Source organism: Sciurus carolinensis, chromosome 17, assembly GCF_902686445.1.
Source record: "Sciurus carolinensis chromosome 17, mSciCar1.2, whole genome shotgun sequence".
Taxonomy (NCBI): domain Eukaryota; kingdom Metazoa; phylum Chordata; class Mammalia; order Rodentia; family Sciuridae; genus Sciurus; species Sciurus carolinensis.
Window position 1 is genome coordinate 23201261 of NC_062229.1, and position 25062 is coordinate 23226322.

General features: G+C 43.4%; 1 protein-coding gene across 4 annotated transcripts; it reads left to right on the forward strand.

Moving 5' to 3' along the window:
• The first annotated feature begins 1909 nt into the window (after positions 1-1909).
• On the forward strand, positions 1910-24734 carry Cdc25a (cell division cycle 25A). 4 transcript variants are annotated; one of them, XM_047532364.1, is made up of 15 exons: positions 1910-2497; positions 3402-3478; positions 6052-6094; positions 7345-7381; positions 7831-7932; positions 10009-10128; positions 13416-13550; positions 14188-14262; positions 15047-15220; positions 16492-16590; positions 18207-18269; positions 18361-18459; positions 19503-19633; positions 22481-22592; positions 22840-24734. In XM_047532364.1, exons 1-15 carry the CDS (start codon positions 2328-2330, stop codon positions 22978-22980), a joined length of 1578 nt encoding a protein of 525 aa, XP_047388320.1. In that variant the 5' UTR covers positions 1910-2327; the 3' UTR covers positions 22981-24734. The 4 variants fall into 4 exon arrangements, with proteins under 4 accessions (XP_047388320.1, XP_047388321.1, XP_047388322.1 ...); XM_047532365.1 differs by having other exon boundaries at positions 7834-7932; XM_047532366.1 differs by lacking the exon at positions 10009-10128.
• Positions 24735-25062: the final 328 nt, after the last annotated feature.

Genomic DNA, 25062 nt, shown 5'->3' on the forward strand with positions numbered 1-25062 from the left:
CACTGATAGAGAATGTGCTTAGCATGCATGAACCTCTGCGTTCAATGTTCAATCCCAGTCCCCAGCACAAAATAAACAAAAACCCACTTCAGGAAGCCTTTTATGTTTTATAATGTTTTTATTTTTTCCAGTGCTAGGGATGGAACCCAGAGCTTTAAGCATGCTAAACAAGTGCCCCCCCCCCCCCACAACTACAGCCTTTAAAAAGGAAACAAAACAATGATTCTCTGACGACAACTTGACACCAAGTTTTCATTCCAGTATTTCTGTTTTCTAATGGAAATGTTATGGTATGTTAACCCACTTCCCATTCAGGAAATGTCCTGTGTGTGCTTTATGTTAGGGATTGAACTGAGGGGTGTTTTACCACTGAGCTACATCTTCAGCCCTTTTTACTTTTTATTGTGAGGCAGGGTCTCAAAACTTATAATCCTCCTACCTCAACCTCCTGAATAGCTGTGATTACAGGTTTGTGCCACCACATCAGGCTTTTTACCATATTTTTATTGGTGCATTATAATTATACATAGAAGAGGGATTTGCTGTTACATATTCAGACATGCACACAATATAACAATATAATTTGGTCAACATCCTTCTACTTATCTGTATTTTCTAAGACTATAATTATATTATTTGTAGAATACAAACCTTTGAAAGCAAGTTTTTAATTTTTATTTATTTATTTATTTATTTTTGCAGTACTGGGGATCGAACTCAGGGCCTTGTGCTTGCTGAGCTACCAGTTGATTATTTCCCCAGCCCGCAAATTTTTTAAATTGCTTTTTTTTTTTCATGTGGTGCTGGGGATCAAATCCAAGGCCTCATGCATGGCAGGCAAGCATTTAAGTAGAGGTAATGGTCATAATCTCCAGCAGGCACTTAAAGTCACCTAAAATAACTGTGCAAGGCAAGCACTCTACCAACTGAGCTACATCCCCAGCCCCTGTGTGGTCTTAATAAGTAAATTATGTTTGCTTTTAAAATGCTGTCCAAAGCTAAGTCCTTTTACAGACGTAGGCACACAACTGTACCTACGTCTATCTTTTATCATTCTAGAAGCCACCACTACCGCAGGGGCTATGAACAATACTGTAAACTGGAAAGGTTAATTTCTCTGAGTTTTAAGGGTTAAATGAATTAGTACAGGTAGCTCACTTGGATCAGTGGCTGATACCTGTTCACAAGTACTGTTCCCTAGCAGCTCCCAGCGGATAAGAGCCGGTGGAAAAGAAGACTCAAGAGCATCCGTGAGATCGAATGCTGCTGCGGGGAGGGCGTGGGCCACATCGAGAACTCAGGTCCGCACTGACTACGCGCCAGCGGAGCTGTCAGTGCACAGAGGCACTGACTACCAGGGTCTCGTGCTGAGGTTACTCTGTTCCCTCCTCCTTATAAAGCCGGAGCCTGGAGGCCTGGGGCAGAAAAGAGTAACCCATAGCGCTGCTCAGCTAGCAGCAACGCCCAGACTGTGAGGACCGTCTTGGCTTTGGCTTCCCTAGTCTGAGGACTGGGGCGGGAATAGGGGAAAAGGGTTCTCGGGTAGGCGGCCACTTGAGGTCTCCGGAACTACGCTTCCCGGCGCGCACCGGGACAGGAGGGCCTCTCCGGCTTCACCAGAATTTCGCAGGTCCTGCTGGGAGTTTCATTGACCTTTACGCCCCCTCCAGCTTCGACCCCGCCCATCTGCTAAGGCCCCACCCCTTCTGGGAGCGGGTGGCCTAGCAGAGTCCCGCGAGGCGCTTTCTCTTTCCCCTCATTGGTTCATCTTGGATGCCACTCAGAAGTGAAGAAAATAAGTTACTTGCTGATTGGTGGATTCTGTTTGGCGCCAACTAGGAGAGGGCGGAGCAGCAGTGGTCCCCAGTGACCCGCTATTACCGCGAAAGCCACTTCGGCAGAGACAGCCTGGGAGGGAGCTGGGGCTTAGTTTAGTTCTCTCGACCCGGGACTGGGCAAGGGGGTGAGAGAAGAGCGAAGAGAGTGTGGGTCCGGGCCGTTGCCTCGCGGCTCTCGTCCGCTCCCACTTCTCGACCCCAAGGGTTTGTTTGGATTTAATCTTCAGGTTGCCGGCGCCCGCCCGCCTGCCGGCCTCGCGGGGTGTTAGGGAAGCACCCGTGCTGTGGCTGGCGCCTGCCGGGTCCAGACGCCCGCCCGTCCGCGCCGCTTGCCCGCGGCAGCCGCATCCCTGAACCGCGGGGTCGTGTTTGTGTTTGACCCGCGGGCGCCGGCGGCGGAGCGCGCGGCCGAGGCCGGTGCGGGCGGGGCGGGCGGGCAGGCGCGGCGGAGGGAGACGGAGCGGGAGCACTAGGAGACCGGGGGCCGCCATGGAGCTGGGCCCCGAGCCCCCGCACCGCCGTCGCCTGCTCTTCGCCTGCAGTCCCCCGCCCGCGCCGCAGCCCGTCGCGAAAGCGCTGTTCGGCGCGCCGGCCCCGGGTGGGCTGTCTCCTGTCACCAACCTGACGGTCACCATGGACCAGCTGCGGGGACTGGGAAGGTGAGGAGGCCGGAGAGAGGCGCCCCTGGGAGGCCGGGCGGGGGAGGGCGGGATCTGCGGCCCGGCGCTCCGCTCGGGGCCGGGCCGGGGCCGCCATGCGCACCTCCCCGGCAGAATGTTGGCGGAGAGGCGGGCGGGACTGCCAGGGATGCCCTCAGCCGAGCAGCCCTCTGGGTCCCCGACTTCCCACCTTCTCACTCCTTTGAATTGCTCCCAGCTCTCCAGTCCCTGTTCCGGGAAGCTCTTTGGGATCTTCCCCCACGAGGAGAATCAGACCTCCTCCGGCCTCACTTCCACCCTTTCCTGAACCACCGCGCAGGATCTTGGTTTCCTGCGAGCTTTGTTCCTTCTCAACAAAGGGACTTCGCATTTTCCTTCCCCCAATTTGCGCAGGATCGTGGCACTCCCTTGCCCCCTGCACGTTCCTGCTGTTCACCCCCCTCTGCTTTTCTAAGGCCAGGCTTTTTTACTAAACTTTCCATACTGGAAAGTTCTCTGGACTTTGACTTAGAACAAGAAGTAAAAATGCGCCCCACAATGTTTTCTGGCAAAGCTGCTTTTCTCACAATCTTGGGCATCTTATTTTCTAATTACATAGAACTTACAGTTTCCCTAACCTGTGAAAAGCATGGACCCCTGCCCAGTTCATCCCTACTTTTATTTTTAGCACAGTATCTCGAACATAAACTTTCATTTGGGAAAATATCCCAGTGTTCACCATATTCAGTATATCCTACAACGTGGCTCAGAGCCAACCTCACCCATTCTTTTCCTTTTCTCAAGTGCTAACCAGATATTCTGGGTGGCAAAGGAAGGATTGTGTCCTGGCTTAGAAGTGGTGATGGTTGGAGGCAGCCTGGCTGCTTAATGTCCCATTTCCTTTATGTGACCTTTTATATTCCAGTGAATATGAGCAGCCACTGGAGGTGAGGAACAACAGCAGTCTACAGAGAATGGGTTCCTCTGAATCAACTGACTCAGGTATTCTTTGGTTTCTAACATGTATGAAGTGTCTGCTGTGTGGGAAGCAGTAGTGGGAATTTCCTGAAACATCCTTTCACCCAGCAACTTTGGTGAGTAGTTAAGAGAGGACAGAAGTCTTGACTTTGGGTGACAAACACTTCAGAACAGTAAAGAAGCCCCTGTGGCAGTTTAAGAGAAACTAGTGTCTGGTTTCTTCAAGGCAGTGATGTGTTTGCTCATGAAGGATGAGTAAAATTCACTATGCCAACTATTAGTGACAAAAAACCTGGGTTAAATTAAGAGTCAGAATGACAGTTATCAAGAATGTAAACAATAAATACTGGTGAGGATGTGGAGAAAAGGGACTAATTAATACACTGTTAGTGGAATTATTAATTAGTATAACCATTAATGTGAGGGGGAATCAAAAAATTTTAAATACAGTGTATTTTCCAGCTTCCCATCTTTACAGTGTGGAGTTTCATAAATAGTAGAAATGGAATGGAACCACCATATGACCCAGCTATACCATTCCTTGGTATATCTTAAAGAATTAAAGTTAATATACTATAGTGATACAGTGACATATATATATATTTATGTATAGTGTGTGTATATATGTATATACATGTATTTTACACATACACACACTGTAGTTTTTGCAGCACAATTCACAATAACTTATAGAACCAGCCTAGGTAACCATCAATAGATGAATGGATAAAGAAAATGTATATATACACATGTTGGGATTTTAATTTTTTTCCTTTCAAAGACATAGACAGGGTTTTTTTGTTTGGTTCTTTTTGGGGTTTGTTTTTTTGGTAATAGGGATTCAACTCGGCATTCCCCGTCCCTATTTTGTGTTTTATTTATTGATGGGGTCTTACTGAGTTGCTTAGCGCTGGCTTTGAACTCACGATCCTCCTGCCTCAACCTCTCAAGCTGCTGGGATTACAGGCGTGCACCACCTTACCCAACTATAGACAGGTTTATTTAGAAAAGTAGGTACATGTTCAAGAAGAATAGGGGCATTCTCAAGAGAGCTGCCTTTGGAGTAATAAAAGGAATACATATTCAGGGGAGAAGAGAGACAGCCACACGGTGGAGTTTTATTCAACCATAAAGAACAAAGTCATATCATTTATAGGGAAATGGATGGAAATTGAGGATTATGTTAAGAGAAGTAAGAACCAGACTCAGAAAGTCAAGGGTTGTATATTTTCTCATGTGGGAGTTAGAGAGGAAAAAGGAAAAGGGGGCCTGGGGAGATAGCTCAGCTGGTAGAGTGCTTCCCTCGCAATCACAAGGCCCTGAGTTCGATCCCCAGTACCACCAAAAAAAAAAAAAAAAAAAAAAAAAAGGAAAAGGCCATTTCATGAAAATAGGGAGATCAGTAGAGTAGATTAAGGAAACTGGGGGAGGAAGGGGAAAGGAAATTACTGGGGAGTGAAATTGACCAAATTATTTTATGCATGTGTGAAAATGTCACGATGAATCCTACTATTATGTATCATTATAATGTACCAATAAAAAAATTAAGACAAACAAGGGTGAGTATAATGAAACCATTCCTGCCTTGAGGAAATGTGCCTGTGCATATTATTCTACTTCATAAATACATGTTATTGCAGGATTGCACCAATAAGAGTATTTGGGGTGTGGATGCTTCCAGTTAGAGAACCACAAGAGGAAAAGTATTAAAATGAAGAATGTATAGGTTTCTTAAGAACTGGAGATAGACCAGGTGCAGTGGTACACACCTGTAATCCCAGCAACTTGGGAGACTGAGGCAGGAGGATCACAAGTTTGAGACCAACCTGTAAAATTTAATGAGACCCTTTTTCTAGATAAAAGGGCTGGGGATATTGCTCAGTGGTAAAACACCCTAGGTTCCATTCTTAGTATTGCAGAAACAAAACAAAATGGAATAGGATTCTCATTTGTGGCCTTGAGGCAAGAAAGAATATCAGTCAGGAGCACAGTTGCTGACATAAATAATGCTGAGCAGTGTGTTAATCCTGCTGCTTGTGGTGATATGGAGGCCTTACTTAGTATTTTGTTAAAGGCAGCAAGTACTTGACCTTGAATGTTATGTGAATAAAGATTGTATTTTTCATGCCTCGAAATAGACATGTGAGTTGATGACATAAAATACTTGAAACATAAAGTATTCCAGGAAAGTGTTCTATCCTTTCCTTGGTTGGAACTCAAAAGATTGTGTGGGTCACCTCTATCTGAACAACCAAAATCACAGCTCCCCACACTAAGGATTGAATCCAGGAGTGCTCTACCACTGAACTACACCCTCAGCCCTTTTTACTTTTACTTTGAGACAGGGTCTCCCTAGATTGCTCAGACTGGTCTTTGCTCATACTCGTCTTAAACTTGCCATCTTGCTCCGTCAGCCTCCTGAGTGACTGAGATTAGAGGTCTGTGCCACCTTTACCATCTCTCTCCTTGGGTCTTACTCCTCTCAATAGTATTTGCAAGTAGGAGAAAAGGATTAGTGAATATACTACAAATTATTTTAACAACAAAATAGTGTTTTGTGCATTGTTTCCTGAAAAAAAAAATTTTATTTCCCACAGGTTTCTGTCTAGATTCTCCTGGGCCGTTAGACAGTAAAGAAAAGTATGTATTCACTGTTCTCTTTCTTTTTCTTTCTTTTTTCTTTTTGGTACCAGGATTGGATCCAGGGGTGCTTAGCTACTGAGCCACATTCCTGGCACTTTTTTTTTTTTTTAATATATTTTTTAGTTGTAAGTGAACACAATATCTTTTTTTATTTTTGTGTGGTGCTAAGGATAGGACCCAGGGTCTCACACATGCTAGACGAGCACACTACCACTGAGCCATACCCCATCCCTTCCCTGGCACTTTTTAGTTTTGAGACAGGGTCTTATTAAGTTGCTGATGGCCTTGCAGAATTGCTGAGGCTGGCCTCAAACTTGCAGTCTTCCTGCCTCAGCCTCCCAAATTGTTGGGATTACAGGCTCCCACCAGCACACCTGGCCTAGAAAAAAAAAAAATTGGGGGGGTGGTAATTGGGGATTGAACTCAGGGACACTCAACCATTGAGCCATATCCCTGGCCCTGTTTTTTAAATTTGTTTAGAGACAGGATCTCACTGAGTTGCTTAGCACTTTTCTTTTGCTGAGGCTGGCTTTGAACTTGTGATCCTCCTGCCTCAGCCTCCAGAGCCACTGGGATTATAGGTGGGAGCCCCAGGCCCAACTGGTTAGATTTTTTTTTTTTTTCTTTTGGTGGTGCTGGGGATTGAGCCCAGGGCCTTCTGCTTGGGAGACAAGCATTCTACCTATATCCCCAACCCATAAAAACATTTTTATTGAAGTTTTTTATACTATAGACAAGAGCCTTAGGGTTAGCTGTTCCTAGTAAGACACCTGGATCAAATGAGTTTTGGGGGGCTGGGGTTGTGGCTGAGTGATAGTGTGCTTGCCTAGCATGTGTGGGGCCCTGGGTTCGATCCTTGGCACCACATAAAAATAAAGGTGTTGTGTCCACCTACAACTAAAATAAAATTTATAAAAATAAAGAAAAAAGACAATGAGCTTTTGTCAGCAGTTTTCTGAACTTGCCCTCCTTTATTTTAGCTGAAATTTAGGTGTTCTGTTTGGGTCTCACTTAAACCCTTGCTCTCCCCTCTAGCATTAAAGCCTTAAGGGAATGTGTATATTTTAAGAGAAGTCCCAGTTTTGGGGGCTGGAGTTATGGCTCAGTAGTAGAGAGCTTGCCTAGCATGTGAGTCACAGGGTTCCATCCTCAGCACCACATAAAAATAGATATATGTATGCATTTGCTATCATGAATGCCACTTTCTTTGCTTTATTCTCATCATTTACCTTCTGATTTCATTTCAGCCTTGAAAATCCCATGAGGAGAATAAATTCCCTACCTGTAAGTTCCATTATTTCAGACTGAAACCTGTTACCTATCCCCTAGCTGTCAGCTTAACTTTCATATTAGACCTCAATTTAGAAAGTGAATAATGCTTTTCTGTAGTCTCATAAGCACTCAAGACATTGTCTACAGCAATTTCAACAAGACTGCCTCTTGAGAACCTTGTCCTCTATCTCTGTTTTATCAAACCAAGAAGGATTCTTTTTATGGAAATGTTATTTTGGGGTTGATATGGCAGTGTAATACTTGCTCGGGAGGCTGTAAACCTTGTAAGGTCAGGTATAAAGCCCAGTAGTGGGACCTTCTGTGTAGTGTGAGATAGAGCCCTGTTACCTACTGCAGGGTGAGGAGTTGGCAGCCTTCACCCCCATTTCAATTCTTTTAAGAACTGAATTTTCCATTGAGTATTTCTTTATTTTCTTTGTTTAACTTTTTTACTTCAATAGCAGAAGCTCTTGGGATGTAGCCCAGCTCTGAAAAGAAGCCATTCCGATTCTCTTGACCATGACATCTTTCAACTCATCGACCAGGATGAAAACAAGGAAAATGTGAGTGTGGCATCAATGTACTAACTACAGATAGAGGTGAAACCTGCAAATGTCAGCATCTAACAAGAGAAATGACTGGGCTGTGTTCTGGGCAAATAACTTGTTCAAAATCAGGTGTAGTGTATGGAATTAGAGAAATCTGGACTTGAATCTTGCTTCTTCCTAACTTTGTGACTTTGGCAACTTTCTTTTTTTTTTTTTTTTTTAAGACTTCTTGGTTTCTTTTTAGGTAACATAATAGTAGTGATACCTTCTCATACCATTGAAGGGATTAAGTAAAATTACATATGTGGAGAATTTAAAACGGTAGTTGGCAAGTGGTAGATGTTGCTCAGATGGTAACTCTTGAGACTAATTAGATCCATTAATAGTTTATTTAGAACAGTCTTCCCAGGCCTTCCTCTTTGCTCTGACCCTGGGATAAGTGTAAGCTCAAGTATTTGGAAGATTGGGGCCAACAAGTTCTAGGGACGCTTAGTAACTGAAATAGAGGCTTAGGGAGTGATCTTGTGCTTATTCATCCAAAAACCCAGTACCCTGGACTAGTTTTCTTTTTCTTTTTTTAAATTATTTTATATAAATTTTTAGTTGTTGATGAACCTTTATTCATTTATTTATATGCAGTGCTCAGTAAGAATCAAACCCAGTGCAGCACACATGCTAGGCAAGTGCTCTACCACTTGAGTTACAACCCCAGCCCCTGAGGCCTGGTTTTCGTAGACCTAACTGGTTGCCCTGAACACAGGATGAGTACCCAAAACATCTGAGTGAATTGACTTAACTTTGTCACCCTTCTCTATTTCCTTATTTTATTTTCTCCACTTTTCCTTTCCCTGATAAAAAGCCACAGTTCATGATCCTTATGATCTTGAAAATTTAGTGTAGAAACAACTACCTCCATGAAGTCTACTGATAATTCTGTTTGTCAACTTAGAGTATATCAGGAGGAAGAATATGGAAATGGGTTCCTGCCTTGAGTGCTTGCAGCAGTACTTTGCCTCTGTGTAGTGCTTTCTACCAGGCTTAAACTACTGAAACCTGGTTCACCAGACCTGGCTTCTCATAGGGTTTGCCTACCTGGAACTTTGTTCTGGAGGGACAACGGCACAGGTGGTGGTTAAAATGCTTCCTTAAGTTGTCCTGCCTGACTTCAGTATCTTGGTCATACATACCATTTAAACTTTAAGGCCCAGTTTCCTCATCTGTGAAAGGGGAGACAATCAGGTAGTACTTGGTTAAACGAGTTAATGCACAAAAAGCATTGAGTGCTTTGTTGGCAATGATAACAACTGTGATATTAGCTGTTACTGCTTTTAGCACTTAATAACAAGTTCTCTTTTGGGTGGGGTTATGCTGGGGATCGAACCCAGGGGTGTTTTACCCCTGAGCCACACCCCAGCCCTTTTTATTTTTGGGGTTTTTTTGTGTGTGTGTGCTGGAGATTGAACCACAGAAGTACATCCCTAGGCTTTTTTATTTTGAGACAGGGTCTCAATAATTTGTTTAGGACCTGGCTAAATTGCTGAGGCTGGCCACAAATTTGCAATCCTCCTTCCTGAGCCTCCCAAGTCACCGGGATTATAGGCATGTACCACTACACCCACCTGGAATACAGTAATAATTTTAGGAGGAAAAAATTGTCTCAGTGGTAGGAAGAGGTAGAAAATATAAGTCCTAGGTATAAAGTTTAGACTTCTTCTCAGAGACAATTATGCTACAATACCATGGCTTTAGATTTTAGAAAGTTTGTGATTTTGCTTATCATTTGTAGGGTTTTCTATTTTTTGCAAATACTACATTAGGAAATAAAGTAGGATACAGAAAAGGTGCTGCTTAATTTGTATTTTCTTTGTGATGTTGGGATTGAACCCAGGGTTTTATACATGCTAGGCAAGTACACTTCCAACATTAGATGCTCCTTTAGAAGTTAGCTATTGACAGCCATGAAGACTCTTAAAACAGATTCAGTAAAGGTGATCAGTACCCACCCCTTTGCTTGGCTTTCCAATTATAGATGAGACCCTAGAGCTGTATATTGTGGACAGTAGAAGATGTCTCCACTATACTGTCTTGCAGGAAGCCTTTGAGTTTAAGAAGCCAATAAGACCTGCATCTCGTGGCTGCCTGCACTCTCATGGACTTGAGGAGAGTAAAGATCTCTTCGCACAGAGGCAGAACTCTGCCCCAGCTCGGATGGTATGTGCTCTGGCTTTCATAGGGGAGTTTCCAAGGGGAAGAGAGAATTAAGAAGCACTCTTGCCGGGCATGGTGATGCATACTTGTAATCTCAGAGACATGGGAGGCTGAGGCAGAAGGATCGCTAGTTCAAAACCAGCCTCAGCAACTTAGTAAGGCCCTAAGCAACTGGGCAAGACCCTGTCTTGAAATAAAAAGGACTGGGAATCTGGCTGAGTGGTAAGGACCCCTGGGTTCAATCCCCAGTATTTAAAAAAAAAAAAAAAAAAAAACAAGCACCCTCGACTCTATCTTTAAAAACTAGATTGCCAAACATTTTCGATGTTTTTTTTCTGTGTCTGGAGAACAGACTGCAAGAAGTATGAATGGGAGATTGTACATTAGTGGACTTGTGCAAGAAATATTAGGCCTTGATAATTCTGGGAAAATAATCAGCTAGCATCATGGGTGATTTTTCTAAATATAGGTATTTGGGGATTATATCCGTTACTTAAAACTTGCTCTTTTATAACACATCCTAAGTGCTAAGGTACTTCCCAAAGAGTGATTTGTTTGGAGTGAGTACTTGGCTGCTTCTACTTGGTTTATTAAGAACTAGTATGCCAAGCATGGTCATCTTAGCTATTCAGGAGGCTAAGGCAGGAAGATCACAAATTCAAGGACAGCCTGATCAGTTTTGTGAGCCCCTGTCTCAAACAAAAATGTGTGTGTGTGGGTGTGTGTGGAGTGAAGTGGAGTTCAGTGAACCCATCACCTGCAGGTTGCTTAGCAGTTTGGGGGACCACATTTTTCAGGGCTATTTTCCAGGCAGAGATTGTTATTCTGAAGTTTCCTACTGTTGGGGAAGTGCTGTAGTACAGGCATGTCCCAGCTGTTTGGGAGACTGAGGCTGGGAGATTAAAAATTCAAAACCAACCTGGGCAACTTAACAAGATCAATATAAAGGGCGGGGATATAGCTCAGTGATTGAGTGCCCTTCGGACCAATCTCTAGTACCAGACATACATGCATACACACACATATGCAAAGTGTTTCCTACTGTTTACTTGAATTGGGTCAACTGACAGCATCTATAGACTAAAGAGGCCCAATTTAAACAAAGTGACCACATTAGATTTCCGGGTTTTCCTGGGAACTTGAACCTGAAAGTGCATGTTTCTGGTGTGGCTTGTGGCCTGAAGTTCCAGTTCAGCCAGTATTGCCTCTATCCAGGATTTTCACAAAGCACTCTTTTATATGTTCTTGTCTTGAATCTTTATAAGCCTGTAATACTTATAATGAGGTTGGAATTACCTCATTTGGCAGGTTAGGAGGTACTATTAGTTTGAGTGATTAGCCAAAGGACACAAATAGCTCAGGGACCAGGATTTAATAAAGATCTCTACATTCCCAAGTATACAGTAACACTGAGAGTTGGGTATCAGAAACTAAATATCTTAGCCAGGTGTGGTGGCACATGCCTGTAATCCTAATGGTACAGGAGGCTCAGGCACAAGGATCGTGAGTTCAAAGCCAGCATCAACAACTTGGTGAGGCCCTGTCTCAAAACAAAACAAAAAAATAAAAAAGAGCCAGTGATATGGCTCGGTAGTTAAGTGCCCTGGGTTCAATCCCTGGTACCAAAAAAAAAAAAGGCTAAATATATTTAGTGTGTACTTGGAACAGAGCACCAGGATTCCCTGTGATCACTGGTGGTCCCTAATTGTTAATGCTATGGATGCAAACTGGAAGAAAGCAAGTGCTAATCGGACTGGTTTGGATTTTGATATGTCAGAGGGTATTTCTTTTTATAGTCAGCCTTCATGCATTTTCCTTATAATAGCTGTATGGAAAGAATCAGGTCCTGTCAAGAGATTTGGCTGTTTTTCTATGTCATATTTGCACTTAGGGATCCCAGAACATACCTCACAAAAGATGGTGTAGCAGTAGTGTGATCTTCAGAAGGTACTACTCCATAATAAACTTACAAACTTACTGTCCCTGAGGTCTGCTGGCTAAAAAATTTCCATTTTGCCCACAGAATTCTCAGGTACACTTAGGGAGGACCACAGGTAGCCCAAACTTGATTTATATTGTGGAAAAAAACAAAAAGCAATGTAGTATGAGATCCAGAGGAGGCTAGTTGCAGGCAGGATTCTTAGTGAGTGAGCCACTCAGAAAACTGGAGGGTCACTAAAGAACTAACACATTCATGCTCCAAGGGGATTTGGGTTTTGAGGGTTATAAGAACTGAACTTTGGAGCCAGATACAGTGGCACACTCCTGTAATCCTAGCAGTTTGTGAGGCTGAGGGAGGAGGATCCAAGTACAAAACCAACCTCAGCAACTTAGTGTGACCCTCTAAAAATAATAAATGAAAAGAGCTGGGGATGTGGCTTAGTGGTTAAATGCCCCTGGGTTCAGTTCCCGGTACCCACTAAAGAATAGCATTGGGATCACCTTGTTAGTAAGAAGAAAAAATACGTGTATCACTAAAGTTTTTTCTGGGACTTTGAAAATCACCTAGAAAGGAAATAATTCAGTTTTAGCAGTGTTTTAATGAGTGGTGTGGGTTTTTTATTTTTTTGTTTGTTTGTTTGGTTTTTTTTGTTTTGTTTTTGCGGTACAGGAGTTTGAGCTCAGGGCCTTGTACTTGCAAGGCAAGCACTCTACTAGCTGAGCTATCTCTGCAGCCCATGAGTGGTGTTTTTACATGTAGATTTATGATTTGTTTGTGGTTTTTGTTGTTTATTTTTATGTATTATTTGTTTTATTTATATATTTATTTTTTTGTTTACACTGGACAAAAAATCCAGGGTCTTGCACATGGTGGGCAAGCACTTTTCCACTGAGGGTATATTCCCAGCTCTTTTATTTTTTATTTTTATTTTTTGCAATACTGGGGATTGAACTCAGGGCCTTGTGCTTGCAAGGCAAGCACTCTACCAACTGCACTATATCCCCAGCCCTAGCTCTTTTATTTTGAGACAGGGTCTTGCTAAGTTGCCAAGGCTGACCTCAAACTGGCAGTCCTCTTGCTTAAACCAAATAGCAAGCTCTCGTTTATTTATAACCCACAAATTTTGTTTATTGGTTAACTTTTTTTTTTTCCATGCATGTATGTAGGGTAATAGTGTCTGTTTCATTCTATGGTCTTTCCCATCCCCACTGCCCCACCCCTCTCCTCACTCCTCTCTACATAATCTGAAATTCCTTCATTCTTAACTACCCACTCCCACTATGGATCAGCATCTGCTTATTAGAGAAAACATTCCACCTTTTTATAACCCATGAATTTTGTCTTCTAGCTTTCCTCAAATGAAAGAGAGAGCAGTGAAACAGGGAATTTTGTTCCTCTTTTTATGCCTCCATCACCTGTGAAAGCTACTTTGTCTGATGAGGATGATGGCTTCATGGACCTTCTCGATGGAGAGAATCTGAAGGTACTGTGTGTGTGTGTTCCTACCTATTCTAACCACTCCTGAAGAAGTCAAGTGAAAAAGAACAGTTCCCCCAGGGATTGAGCTGGCTGATACTTTTATTTGGTAAGATTTGAGACTGATCCTAGCCTGACTAAATTCTGTGAGGAATTCAAAAGAAGACATTGATGTGGTCTTCCTTGCCCTGAAGGAGGTAATAATCTATTCTTGTGCAAGAGACATGAATTAAGGACAGCATATGACTAGCTGCCAAGTGGCATAAAGCTGAAAGAACTGAGTGTACCTCCTCACATGTCCTCATCGGAGATAACTTTGTTTTGTTCAGATATCTGATTAATTTATCCCTAGTATCAAAAAAAAAAAAAAAAAGTTTCTATCCAAGTCAGTTTGCTTTTGGTGGTTGGTTTGTTTTGCAGGGCTGGGGAATGAACCCAAGGGCTTGCACATGCTAGGCAAGTACTCTGCCATTGAGCTACAGCCCAGGCCTTTTTAAGACAGGATTCCCCCAAGTGCCCAGACTGGCCTTAAACTGGAGATGATGCCTGAGCCTCCTGGGTATTCTTCAGGCATAATGACACCTAAACCATTTAAACTAATGTTAATCTCTATTGGATCTAATTAAAATCACTTTTTCTCTTAGAATGATGAGGAGACGTCATCATGCATGGCAAGCCTCTGGACAGCTCCCCTTGTCATGAGAAGAACTACAAACGTTGTAAGTGTTTTGTTTGTTTGTGGTATGGGGAATTGAACCCAAGGACACTTTACCACTGATCTATATTCCCAGTCCTTTTTTGAGACAGGGTCACGAAGGTGCTGAGGCTGGCATCAAATTTGTGATCCTGCTTCAGCTTCCTGACTGGCTGGGATTACAAGCCTGTGTCACCACCCAGGCTTGGTGGCTACAGCTTTGAGGCTATTTATGGATTATAGTAGGTTGCTATGCATACCATGTGTCAGCTAAATACATATTCATTCAGTACCAGGTCCTCAGTGCCTACTATGTGCCAGGCCCTACAAGTTGCTGGGGCCAGATGAACTGACAATGTCTGTTGACTAATTTGGGGTTGGGTTTGTTTTGTTTTGTTGGTACTGGTGATTGAACTCAAAGGTGATTTACCACTGAGCTACATCTTTTTATTTTGAGACAGCGTCTCACTAAATTGTTTAAGGCCTTGTTACGTTGCTGAGGCTGTCCTTGAACTTGCAATCCCCCTGCCTCACCCACCTGAGTCAACAGGGTTATAAATGTGCCACAGTGCCCAGTTGGGTTGGGTTGGGTTGGTTAGGTTTAGTTTGTAATGGAACCTTGCTGTGTTGCTCACGCTGGGCTCTAACTCAGTCCTCCTACCTCTGCCTACTAGGTAGCTGGATTATATGTGTGCATCACCATGTAAGGCCAGGATTAAACTTTGACCATCCTAGGAAGCTGTTGATTTAATGGCCATTCATGATAACAGATATTTAATGAAAGATGAATGTGTCTCTTTTTCCCTAAGGGCAATCGATGCAAGCCATTTGACTCCCCTTCCCCGTGTAGCTCCAGCACTCGGTCAATGTTGAAGAGAACAGAACGATCTCAAGAAGAATCTCCACGTGGTAATACAAAGCGTAGGAAGAGCATGACTGGAACCAGTTCCGAAGTGGTAGCTAGTCCAGAGAAGACCCAGGAGGTTAGTTGTCCAGATTCTTTTTTTTTCCCTGGGAGAATGATACAGTGTTTTTCAATTCTAAAATTTTCATTTGGCAGCTCCCAAACTTGTGATTCTCCTACCTCAGTCTCCCAAGTAGCTGAGATTACGGGCATGCACGAGCACACCTGATTGTGGTTTTGGTTTTGCTTTCATTTGTTTCAAGTGTGTCCGTATTCATAATTATCCACAGAGACTTTTTTGCCCCAATCTCCCTAACTATTGGGGATCAAGCCTAGGGTCTCATGCTAGGTAAGTGCCCTAGAACTGAGCTGCACCCTGAACCTTCTAGTCCTTTATAGTTTTCATTTTGAGACAGGGTCTCAATAAGTTCAAGTTGGCCTCAACTGAGATTCAGCTGCTCAGCTTCCCAAGTACCTGCAATTACAGGGATGTGCCACACCAGTGAAGCATTTTTAAGATGACTGTGACTGCTTTTTTTTTTTCCCCTTTGGTACCAGGAATTGGGAACCCAGGCACATCCCCAGCCCCTTTTTATATTTTATTTAGAGACAGGGCCATGCTAAGTTGCTGAGGCTGGCTTTGAACTTGTAGTCTCTCCCGAGCTGCTGGGATTACAGGTGTGTGCTACTGAGTCCAGCTCAAGATAACTGCTTTAAAATCCTTCTCAGATTATAATCCCAGCAACTTGGGTGGCGCCAGGCAGGAGGATTACAAGTTTGAGGATAGCTTCAGCAATTCAACGAGGGCCAAAGCAACGTAGCAAGACGCTGCCTCAAAATAAAAAAGGCTAGGGATGTAGAACCCCTGGGTTCAATCCCCAATCAAGAACAAATAAAATCCTTATCAGATAATTCCAACATATGCTCCTAGTGTTTAACATCTACTATTTTCTTAAGTTGAGGTTTTCCTGATTCTTGGTATGACCAGTGATTTTTTTCAATTGTCTCCTACATATTTTGAGTTTTATATGTTATGAGGCCGTGGTCTCTATAAAACTGGTTTTAGCAGGCTCCCTCTGATATCCAAGGGAATGTGGGAGTAGAAGTATAAGTTCCCAGACTTCATTGACAGTGCTAGTGGGGGAAGCCCTCATTGTTGGAAGACAGTGGGAATTCGAGTTCCATACTAAGCCCTCATCGAGTGTGGTGAAAATTGGGGTACTTCATTACAGCTGGGCAACAGTGGAGGTTTTTAACATTTAAATCTTCTCTTTGTCATGCTCCAGGTGAATGTTTCCAGAAGTTCTAGTCAGAACCCTGGCTTCATTTTCAATCTTTGATTTGTTACAGATTCTACACCAGTCTTTATCCTTGGCGTCTTCCCCAAAAGGGACCATTGAGAACATTTTGGACAATGACCCAAGGGACCTTATAGGAGATTTTTCCAAGGTAATTGCAAGCAGAGCTGCTATGGCTAAGGGATACAAGGGTGGGGGATACCTAGGATCTCCCCCAGCCTTTCAGCATCCCCAGGGTGGTTTCTAGAGTGCCTTCAAGGAGACATTTTTAAAATATATAAGCTAGGGAAATTAAGTTGGTTTCTCATGATCAGGTGCATGTTGGTCTCTGGGAGCCGATCAGTGGGTTCAAGTAGGGAGTCACCCACCATCTACCTTGACTCCAACCTAAAGATCAGACTCTTCTGGGAACTGGGTGTCTCATAAAAACAGCATCAAAAGCAGAAATAAACCTGCTTCTTATAGTCTCACTACAAGTATGCATGTTATAAGGTTATCTCAGAAAGTGGTGGTAGCACAAGGCTATAATCCCAGCTGCTCCAGAGGCTGAGGCAGGAGATCGCAAGCTCCAGACGTGGGCAATTTAGTAAGAACCCCATATCAAATTTAAAAGTCGGGGATGTAGGTCAGTGGTATCATACCCCTGGGTTCAGTCCATACTATTACAGGAAGCGGGGGTGGGGGGGGAGTCATTAGAGACTGAATTGTTTTATTTCTCAAAAGAAGCATGACCTTTGAGGCTAAAGACCTTCAGGGAACTGATGACCTTCAGGTCATCATGAGGGAAGGTTCTCTGCCTTTAAGCTGTAATGAAATATAAGGGTACGATAGGGAATATGTCATTAGCTTGTTGAGCCACATTTGACTTGAAGATTACCAGATCAATCTCTTATTTGTTAATTTAGCTAATATTTATTAACGTACTTGTGTTAGGCATCGATTCCCAGTTCCTTCCCTAAAAGAATTTAGCATGTGTTTGGAGAGCTAACATGAACCACATGTACCACAAGATTGGAGTAAATATCAGTGAGGTGAAAGTGATGACTATGTAAATAATAAAGGATTTCTCAGCTACAGGTTTGGGAGGTATGATCCTGGGCTATTGGTATTTCAGCCAGATGGGTTTTGGAGGAACAGGAAGGAGTCTTAATGGAAGAATAAGCAAAGACCCAGGTGTATCCTCACTTGCAGCACCTTCAACTTGAATTGAAGTTGTTAGTTATGTGTCTTGTGGCTGTGCGTGACCATGGGAATAGATGAGTTCTTTCAGCCAGTTGCACTGAAGAATGCTGATGTACTCATCTTCCTCCTTGAGACTGGGGCAAGTCCTGTTTCCATTCCCACTGCCTAGCACCATGCTAGGCCTCACAAGTGCTCAGCAGTTGAGTGAAGCAGTAGTCCTCTCCCTGTGTTTCTGTGACATTGACACTATGGTTAAAATGAGGGTTCCTAGCAAAAGCAGAAGGAAACAGAAGTTACCTGAGGCTTCTTGTTCACATCTGGCCTACCAACTGAGTGCCCTTAAAGTGCTCAGATAAGGTCTGAACTTGGGAATAATGTACCATATTAGTTTGTGTGAAAATTAAATTCAAGATGTTAATGAAATGCCTAAAAGAGAATTATATTTAGCATCTACTTACTATTCAATTAAAGTTTTATTAAAGCTGCCTCCTACCAGAAAGCAGTATAAATGTAATATTTAAAAGCTTTCAGATTCCATAAATAACCTTTTTTTTTTTTTTTTTTTTTTTTTTTTTTTTTTTTAAGGGTTATCTCTTTCATACAGTTTCTGGGAAGCATCAGGATTTAAAATACATTTCTCCAGAAATTGTAAGTCATCTTTTTGGAACCTGCCACATGGGATATTTAGATCTTCTTATTCCTAACAGTAAAGTTGATTTCCTAAGTTTTCTCTCCACAGATGGCCTCTGTTCTGAATGGCAAGTTTGCCAGCCTCATTAAGGAGTTTGTTATCATTGACTGCCGATACCCATATGAATATGAGGGAGGCCACATCAAGGTATGGATTCTTGAGATTTGCTATCAAGAGCATAAAAGGAGCCATAGGCAAGATCTGTAATTTTAATTTTTTTTTTTTTGGTACCAGGGATTGACTCCAGGGATGTTTAACCACTGAGCCACATCCCCAGCCCTTTTTTGAATTTTATGTAGAGGCAGGATCTTGATGAATTGCTTATGGCCTCACCAAATTGCTGAAGCTGGCCTTGAACTTGGAATTCTCCTGCCTCAGCCACACAAGCCACTGAGAGCTGCAATACCACTCCCAGCTCTAAGATCTGTGGTTTTTAAAGGAGAAATAGTAATGCTTGGCTGCTTCATTCACATGCTAATTGTGACAATTTTAAAACAAAGTGGACGTGAAAGGCACTTGACTCCTAGAATACTGAATAAATGTTCCCTTGTCTGTTCCACACTCTACCACTTGAGCTGCAGATGCACCCTCTATTTTGTCCCTGATACCCTCACCATTAAGGCAGTTTCCAGATGGTACTCCTTGATGTGTAGACCATCCAGGGGAACCATAGGGGTTCCATGATGCCTAAGAGGCAAAGATACAAATGTTTAAACACTCAGGCTCCTGACTATGAGCAACTAATCTGTCAACATCCCCCCATGTACCTTACCAGGCCTCTGAAGTAAAAGTTCAGTCATGCTTCCTGGTAGAGGGGCATATTGGGATACATATTTCTAGGAAGAATGGAATTAAAATAGTGTTTAAATATGATAAGGGGATATGAGTGTTTGCTACTATCTTATGACTTTTAAAAATCTCTAAATTTCCATATACTACTCATAAATTCATCATAAGTCATATAATAGAATTTAAATTATCCATTTCCAGTCTCCTTATATCTTACTACATGGTCAATGTAGGTAGGCCTATGAAGCTCCATTGAGATACAAGGACCAGGTGACTTGTAGACTACTGTGCCATGAGACCTACAAAATCACAAACTGGTCTCATGAACCTAAAGATCACTACTGAGCTAGTACTTCAAGTATGACACATGGAGATGCTAATGGCATCTGGTGCCTTTATAGGGTGCAGTGAACTTGCACATGGAAGAAGAGGTTGAAGACTACTTACTCAAGAAGCCCATTGTACCTACAGATGGCAAGCGTGTCATCGTTGTATTCCATTGCGAGTTTTCTTCTGAGAGAGGCCCCCGCATGTGAGTACGGCACAGAATGAGGCTCCAGGACAGAAGTCCCTGTTGGTTTTGTGGGGCATGGTGGTGTGTGGCTCGCACTTGAACCCTATTTTAGCATATTAGGCATTCTCTTGCACAGACAAGTTGTTTCCATGACTCAACCTATACATGTAATATGTAAATCCCATGATTTTATAAATTGGGATTTAATTTATAACCTTTTTCTAAATTCTTAATTGGTTTAGCAGCTAGTCGACTTTGTGAACACCCTCCTGGAGTGTAATGTATAGGCTTGACCTAATTTCAGTTGCAAAGAATTTTCAGACTTCTCCAGTCTTGCTCCGTTAATGATGCTAGTGTCCATGCAATATTTCCCATGAATCCAATCTCTTCCTGAGTGACTTATTGTTGATCCTTTATATTGAGTCAAATTTTAGCTCTTCCAGCTTCCCCCTGTCTTTTTGGTAGCAGAGATTGAACTCAAAAGTGCTTAATCACTGAGTCACATCTGCAGCCCTTTTTTTTTTTTTCTTTTTTCTTTTGAGACAGGGTCTCACTAAGTTGCTGAGACTGGCCTGGAACTTTCGATACTTTTGCTTCAGCCTCCCACATCTCTGGTATTACAGGTGTGGGCCAACACACCCTGCTCTCCCACTCTCTTTAGTTCTACCTGTAGCTACTGGTCTCATGACATTTTTCAAGTACCATGTGGTTGTTGTTTATGCAAGTGACAGAAAAGTGTGATGTTCTTACTCAACCTAATACAATATGATGCTTCAAAACACTTGATGATAGGAGTGCTAGTGTGTGTGAGGGTGGGTTCAATCTCTAGCACCACCAGTAAAAAAGAATTGGAAGCCTGGAATGTGGCCGGCCTCATCTGAGGCAATAAAAACCCAGTAATATCTGGGTGTGGTGGTGCATGCCTATAATTCCAGTGACTAAGGAGATTGAGGCAGAAGGATCACAAGTTTGAGGCAGCCTCAGCAATTTAGTGAGACCCTTCTCAAAATGAAAAAATTTTTTAAAGGGCTGGGAATGTAGTTCGTAGAGCATTCCTGGGTTGAATCCCCGACTCTGCCATAAAAAGAAAAAAATAGCAATACAGCACAGTTTGGTAAAGATACAGCAGTGAGCAGGATTAGCAAGGACCCTGCTGCAGCAGAGGTCACAGTGGTGAGAGAGATAAGTTGATCATATTAAGTGCTAAGAAAACAGGGACAAATGGTTAGAGAGGTAGAACAGAGTTCAGGTTCAACTATGATAGCCCCTTTAAAATTCTGATAGGGCTACATTCTCATGACACTAGGTGGTTGTTTCTTTTCCCCGCTCTGTTGCTAGAGATCAAATATAGGACTTCACACATGCTGGACAAATGCTCTACCACTGATAAAATCTAGCTGCCCACCATATTTATTTTGAATTATTTCAAAGCTCAAAAGTTTGTAGTTGTATAGACTTCACCTGATATATTTGAGTGCACAAACTCTAAACAGGAACTTGACACACCTGGCAGTCTTCCCAAGTCTCTCTGGCATCTGTCTCCTAAAGATAAGGACTTTGTTTTATTTTGTTTGATTTTTTTTCACCCTCAATACTAGGGATTGAACATAGGGGAACCTTGCCACTGAGCTACATCCCAGATTCTTTTGGGGTGTATTTGTTTTCGTAGTACTAGGGATTGAATCTAGGACTTCACACGTGCTAGACTAGTGCTCTACCACTAAGTCACATCCCCAGACCTGTTTTTTGGTTTTTTGTTTTTTAATTGTGAGAAAATAAGTTACCCAGGCTAGAGTTGAACTTGTAATCTTATAATACTCCTACCTTGACCTCCCAAATTGCTACAATTACAGATGTGTACCACCAGGCCCAGAGGACCTTGCACCTTCTCGGCAAGCACTGAGCCATATCCCTGTCCCTTTGCCCTTCATTAATACAAAATTAGCCAAGCATAGTTGTGCACATCTGTGATCCCAACAATTCAGGAGGCTGAGGCAGGAGAATTGCAAGTACAAGGCCAGCCTCAACAGTATAACCAGGCCCCAAGCAACTTAGCAAGATCCTGTCTCAAAATTTAAAAAAAGTGGGGGGGATGTAACTCAGTGGTAAAGCCCCCCTGCTAAAATCCCCAGTACCAAAATAATAATAATAATAAACCATAAGAAGGTGATAATTTGAGCAAGACTAAAGTTCATTGCAGAGTAGACAGGAGACAGACAAATCTAACAAATAGATAAATTGTGCATTATGTTAGAAGGTGCTTCAGAGAAAAGGCCACAGGTGGGAGATCCCAGGCAGATTGGAAGAACAGCAAGGGGACCAGAGTGGTGTGGAGTGAGGAAAGAGCTAACATAAGGGTAAATGTAGGAAGGACTGTGGGGGCAGCAAGGAGCCAACAGCCAGATGAGGGGAGTAGGGGAAGAGCATTCAATGTTCCCTCCAGGTATTGAATGCAAAAAGGTGTCCTGTGGCAGGTACAGGCCTAGCCTGTTCCAAAGGCATGGGTACAGATAATCCACTAAGATAAGAGATGAGTGAAGGAGACTGGAGGAGCATGCCAGGCAAGCTGGCTCAGAAGCCAGCACCACACACAGTGTCCATGGAGATGCTGGGCGGGTTCAGATGTTTAAATTGGAGAAAGGAGGCTTGGGGAAGACACCATCTGTCTACTAGTACTGACTCTACACTGCTCTCACATGGTCAGGAACTTATAGTTTAGTACTCCTTGTTTCTAAGAATACATGTAATAAGGCTGGAAAGATAAGCTTAAGGCTCATACACCACCATCTCTGCTTTTATTGCATTATCTTGTTTCTCTATATTGGTAGAGATAACCTTTCTTTGATCTTTCTTCCCTTTTACTAGGTGCCGGTATGTGAGAGAGAGAGATCGACTTGGTAATGAATACCCCAAACTCCACTACCCTGAGCTCTATGTCCTGAAGGGGGGATACAAGGAGTTCTTCCTGAAATGCCAGGTAAGAGGAGCTCTCTAAAGAGCCTGTTTTCCACCCCCATTTGGCCCAGTGGATCTATCATGGTGGTCATGGCTGTGTCTTGCCAGGGGCCTGGGAACATGTTGGGAATCTGCCATGCAGAGGGCCCCGGTAGAACCCACTACCAGCATCTGCATTGCTGCTTCAAGCTCACAGCTCTGGGAGGGGAGGGAGCCAGATAGAGTGTAGGGTAGGTGTTCCCTAACTTCATCCTCTCCTGTTCCCTTAGTCTCACTGTGAGCCCCCTAGCTACCGACCCATGCACCATGAGGACTTTAAAGAAGACTTGAAGAAGTTCCGCACCAAGAGCCGGACCTGGGCCGGGGAAAAGAGTAAACGGGAGATGTATAGTCGTCTGAAGAAGCTCTGAAGGTGTTGGCATCAAAAAGCAGCAGCCCGAGCTTCCTTCCATCCTTCCCCCTTTCATCTGTTTGCTGCAGACAAACTTGAGCAAAGGGGCCAGCTGTGTGACATTTGGAGAGAAGGCCTGGGGCATCCGTGCCTGAAACCTACCTCCCACACTCCCAGGTTGGAGCCCAGAAGAGGCTGCACCTCTTCTATCCCTGTAAGATGTCCTTTTTCCCCATCAGGACTGTCTGCCAAGGCTGTGCCATAGTGCAGTCCCAGCTCCACATCAATCTGTTTTCCCCACAGATGGATGAAGCAGCAGGGGTCTTACTGAGCTCTGACCTTCTCTGAGGGAAGGGGTGGAGGAAGGGAAAGAAGCAACACAAACAAATGCTGCTGGCCAAATACCAAAGACAGCCTGGGAAGGAAAGGTCTTTACCGGATAACCTGTATCTTAATTTATTCAACTTCATCAATTATTTTATTTTTTTTAACTCCTGGAGACTTTTACTTTACTGTTGGATTAAGTCAAAATACTGCCATTCTAGGTAGGGTTTTATCATCCCAGGGACTACCTCAGCTTTTAATTAAAAAAGAGAAAAAGGAAGGGGAGGATAAGAAAAGGCAAACCTGTTGAGTTTTGGGACAGAGCTAGGAGCTCGTCACCCCCAGGAGGCACTGCACGCTGGGGCTGCTGCTATTAAGTCAAGGACTGAGATACTGGTGTGAGTGGGCACTGGACTCGGGCTTGGCTACAAGATATAAGCTAAACCTCCCAGACCTGCCTCTGAGCATTGCAGTCTATTTGCGGGGGGAGGTGTTTTCCTGCTCTTCCTCGCCCGTTCCCTGTGATGTTGACTGGTGTAGGAGTCAGTCAGGAAAGCACTTCAGCTTCCACTGGGCCACCCCAGACCTGGGTTGGAAGGTCTTAGTGTAGGTATCCAGGGTAAGGGGTGGGGATAGGTGGGCGCCATAGGATGGGGAAGGAACATATCCACTAAGTGTCCTATTACTCTGATACTCTCTGGTAACTTTTAATTAAAAAAAAAAAAAAGTCATTTTATGAGCCAAGGAGTATCAAATCAGTGTTGGATGGGCCACCCCAGGGTAGGCAGGGGGCAGGAGCCCCTGGATGTTAGGAGGAAGGAGTGGGTCCTGGCATACCAATGACTGTATACAATGTTTTTCAAGAGGTAGCGTGGTGGATTTTGGAGGTGAAACTTTCTGGGTTTATCATGTTTTAATTTGAGGGACAGGGAATGATGAATCATCACCAGTTAGTCCTTATCTAGCCCCATAGAAGTGACGGTCTCAAGGGGAATACCTCCCATTCAAGGAGCATGGGGCTGCCTTAATTCTACACAGGCCTGTTTTGGTGCCTGCTCATCCCCACCCTCCAGCACCAGCTTCCTTACCATCGTTGTTCCATTGGGATGTAGCCAGGTTTCTCTTATAAAAAGAGTCAGTCTCCCCTCTTAACTCTGCTTCCTGTTCTGGGGCTAGGGAGGGAATCAGTGATATTGGAGATGACTAGTTGCTGTTATGGGTTTGAGTTGCATTTGGCTAAATAACAATCTTGTTGGAAAATATGTGGGGAGGAGGGGAATGGGAGGCCTCTTCCTCTGCATGTCAAGACATCCCAGTTGGTCTCTGATCTTGTTTGTAGGAATTCTGTTGGATGCCTAAAGCGGGGGTGGCTTTCAGATTATACCAGCTTACCTACTATTGTTAACCAACTGGTGCAGGCTCTGATAATAAAAGTGATCTTGAACCCTTGCTCTTTGCCTAGTTATTGATGAATTTAAAAGGAATCATTTCCTTGTAAATTTCTTGAACCACACTATAATAACGTTGTCTAGGGCAGCATCATCTCCTCAAAACAAGCTCTGATGGCAGCCCAGCCTCAAGGATGACTGGAACAACCTCCATTTATTAGTACCCTGAGACCAAAAACAAATGTGGTTCATGTTGGCAAGGTGAAATGGATATGTCAACCTATCTGGCTAGAAGTGGTGGCATACGACTATAATCTCAGCAACTGGGGAGGCTGAAGTAGAAGGATCCTAAGTTTTTTTTTTTTTTTTTTTTTTTGGTACTAAGATTT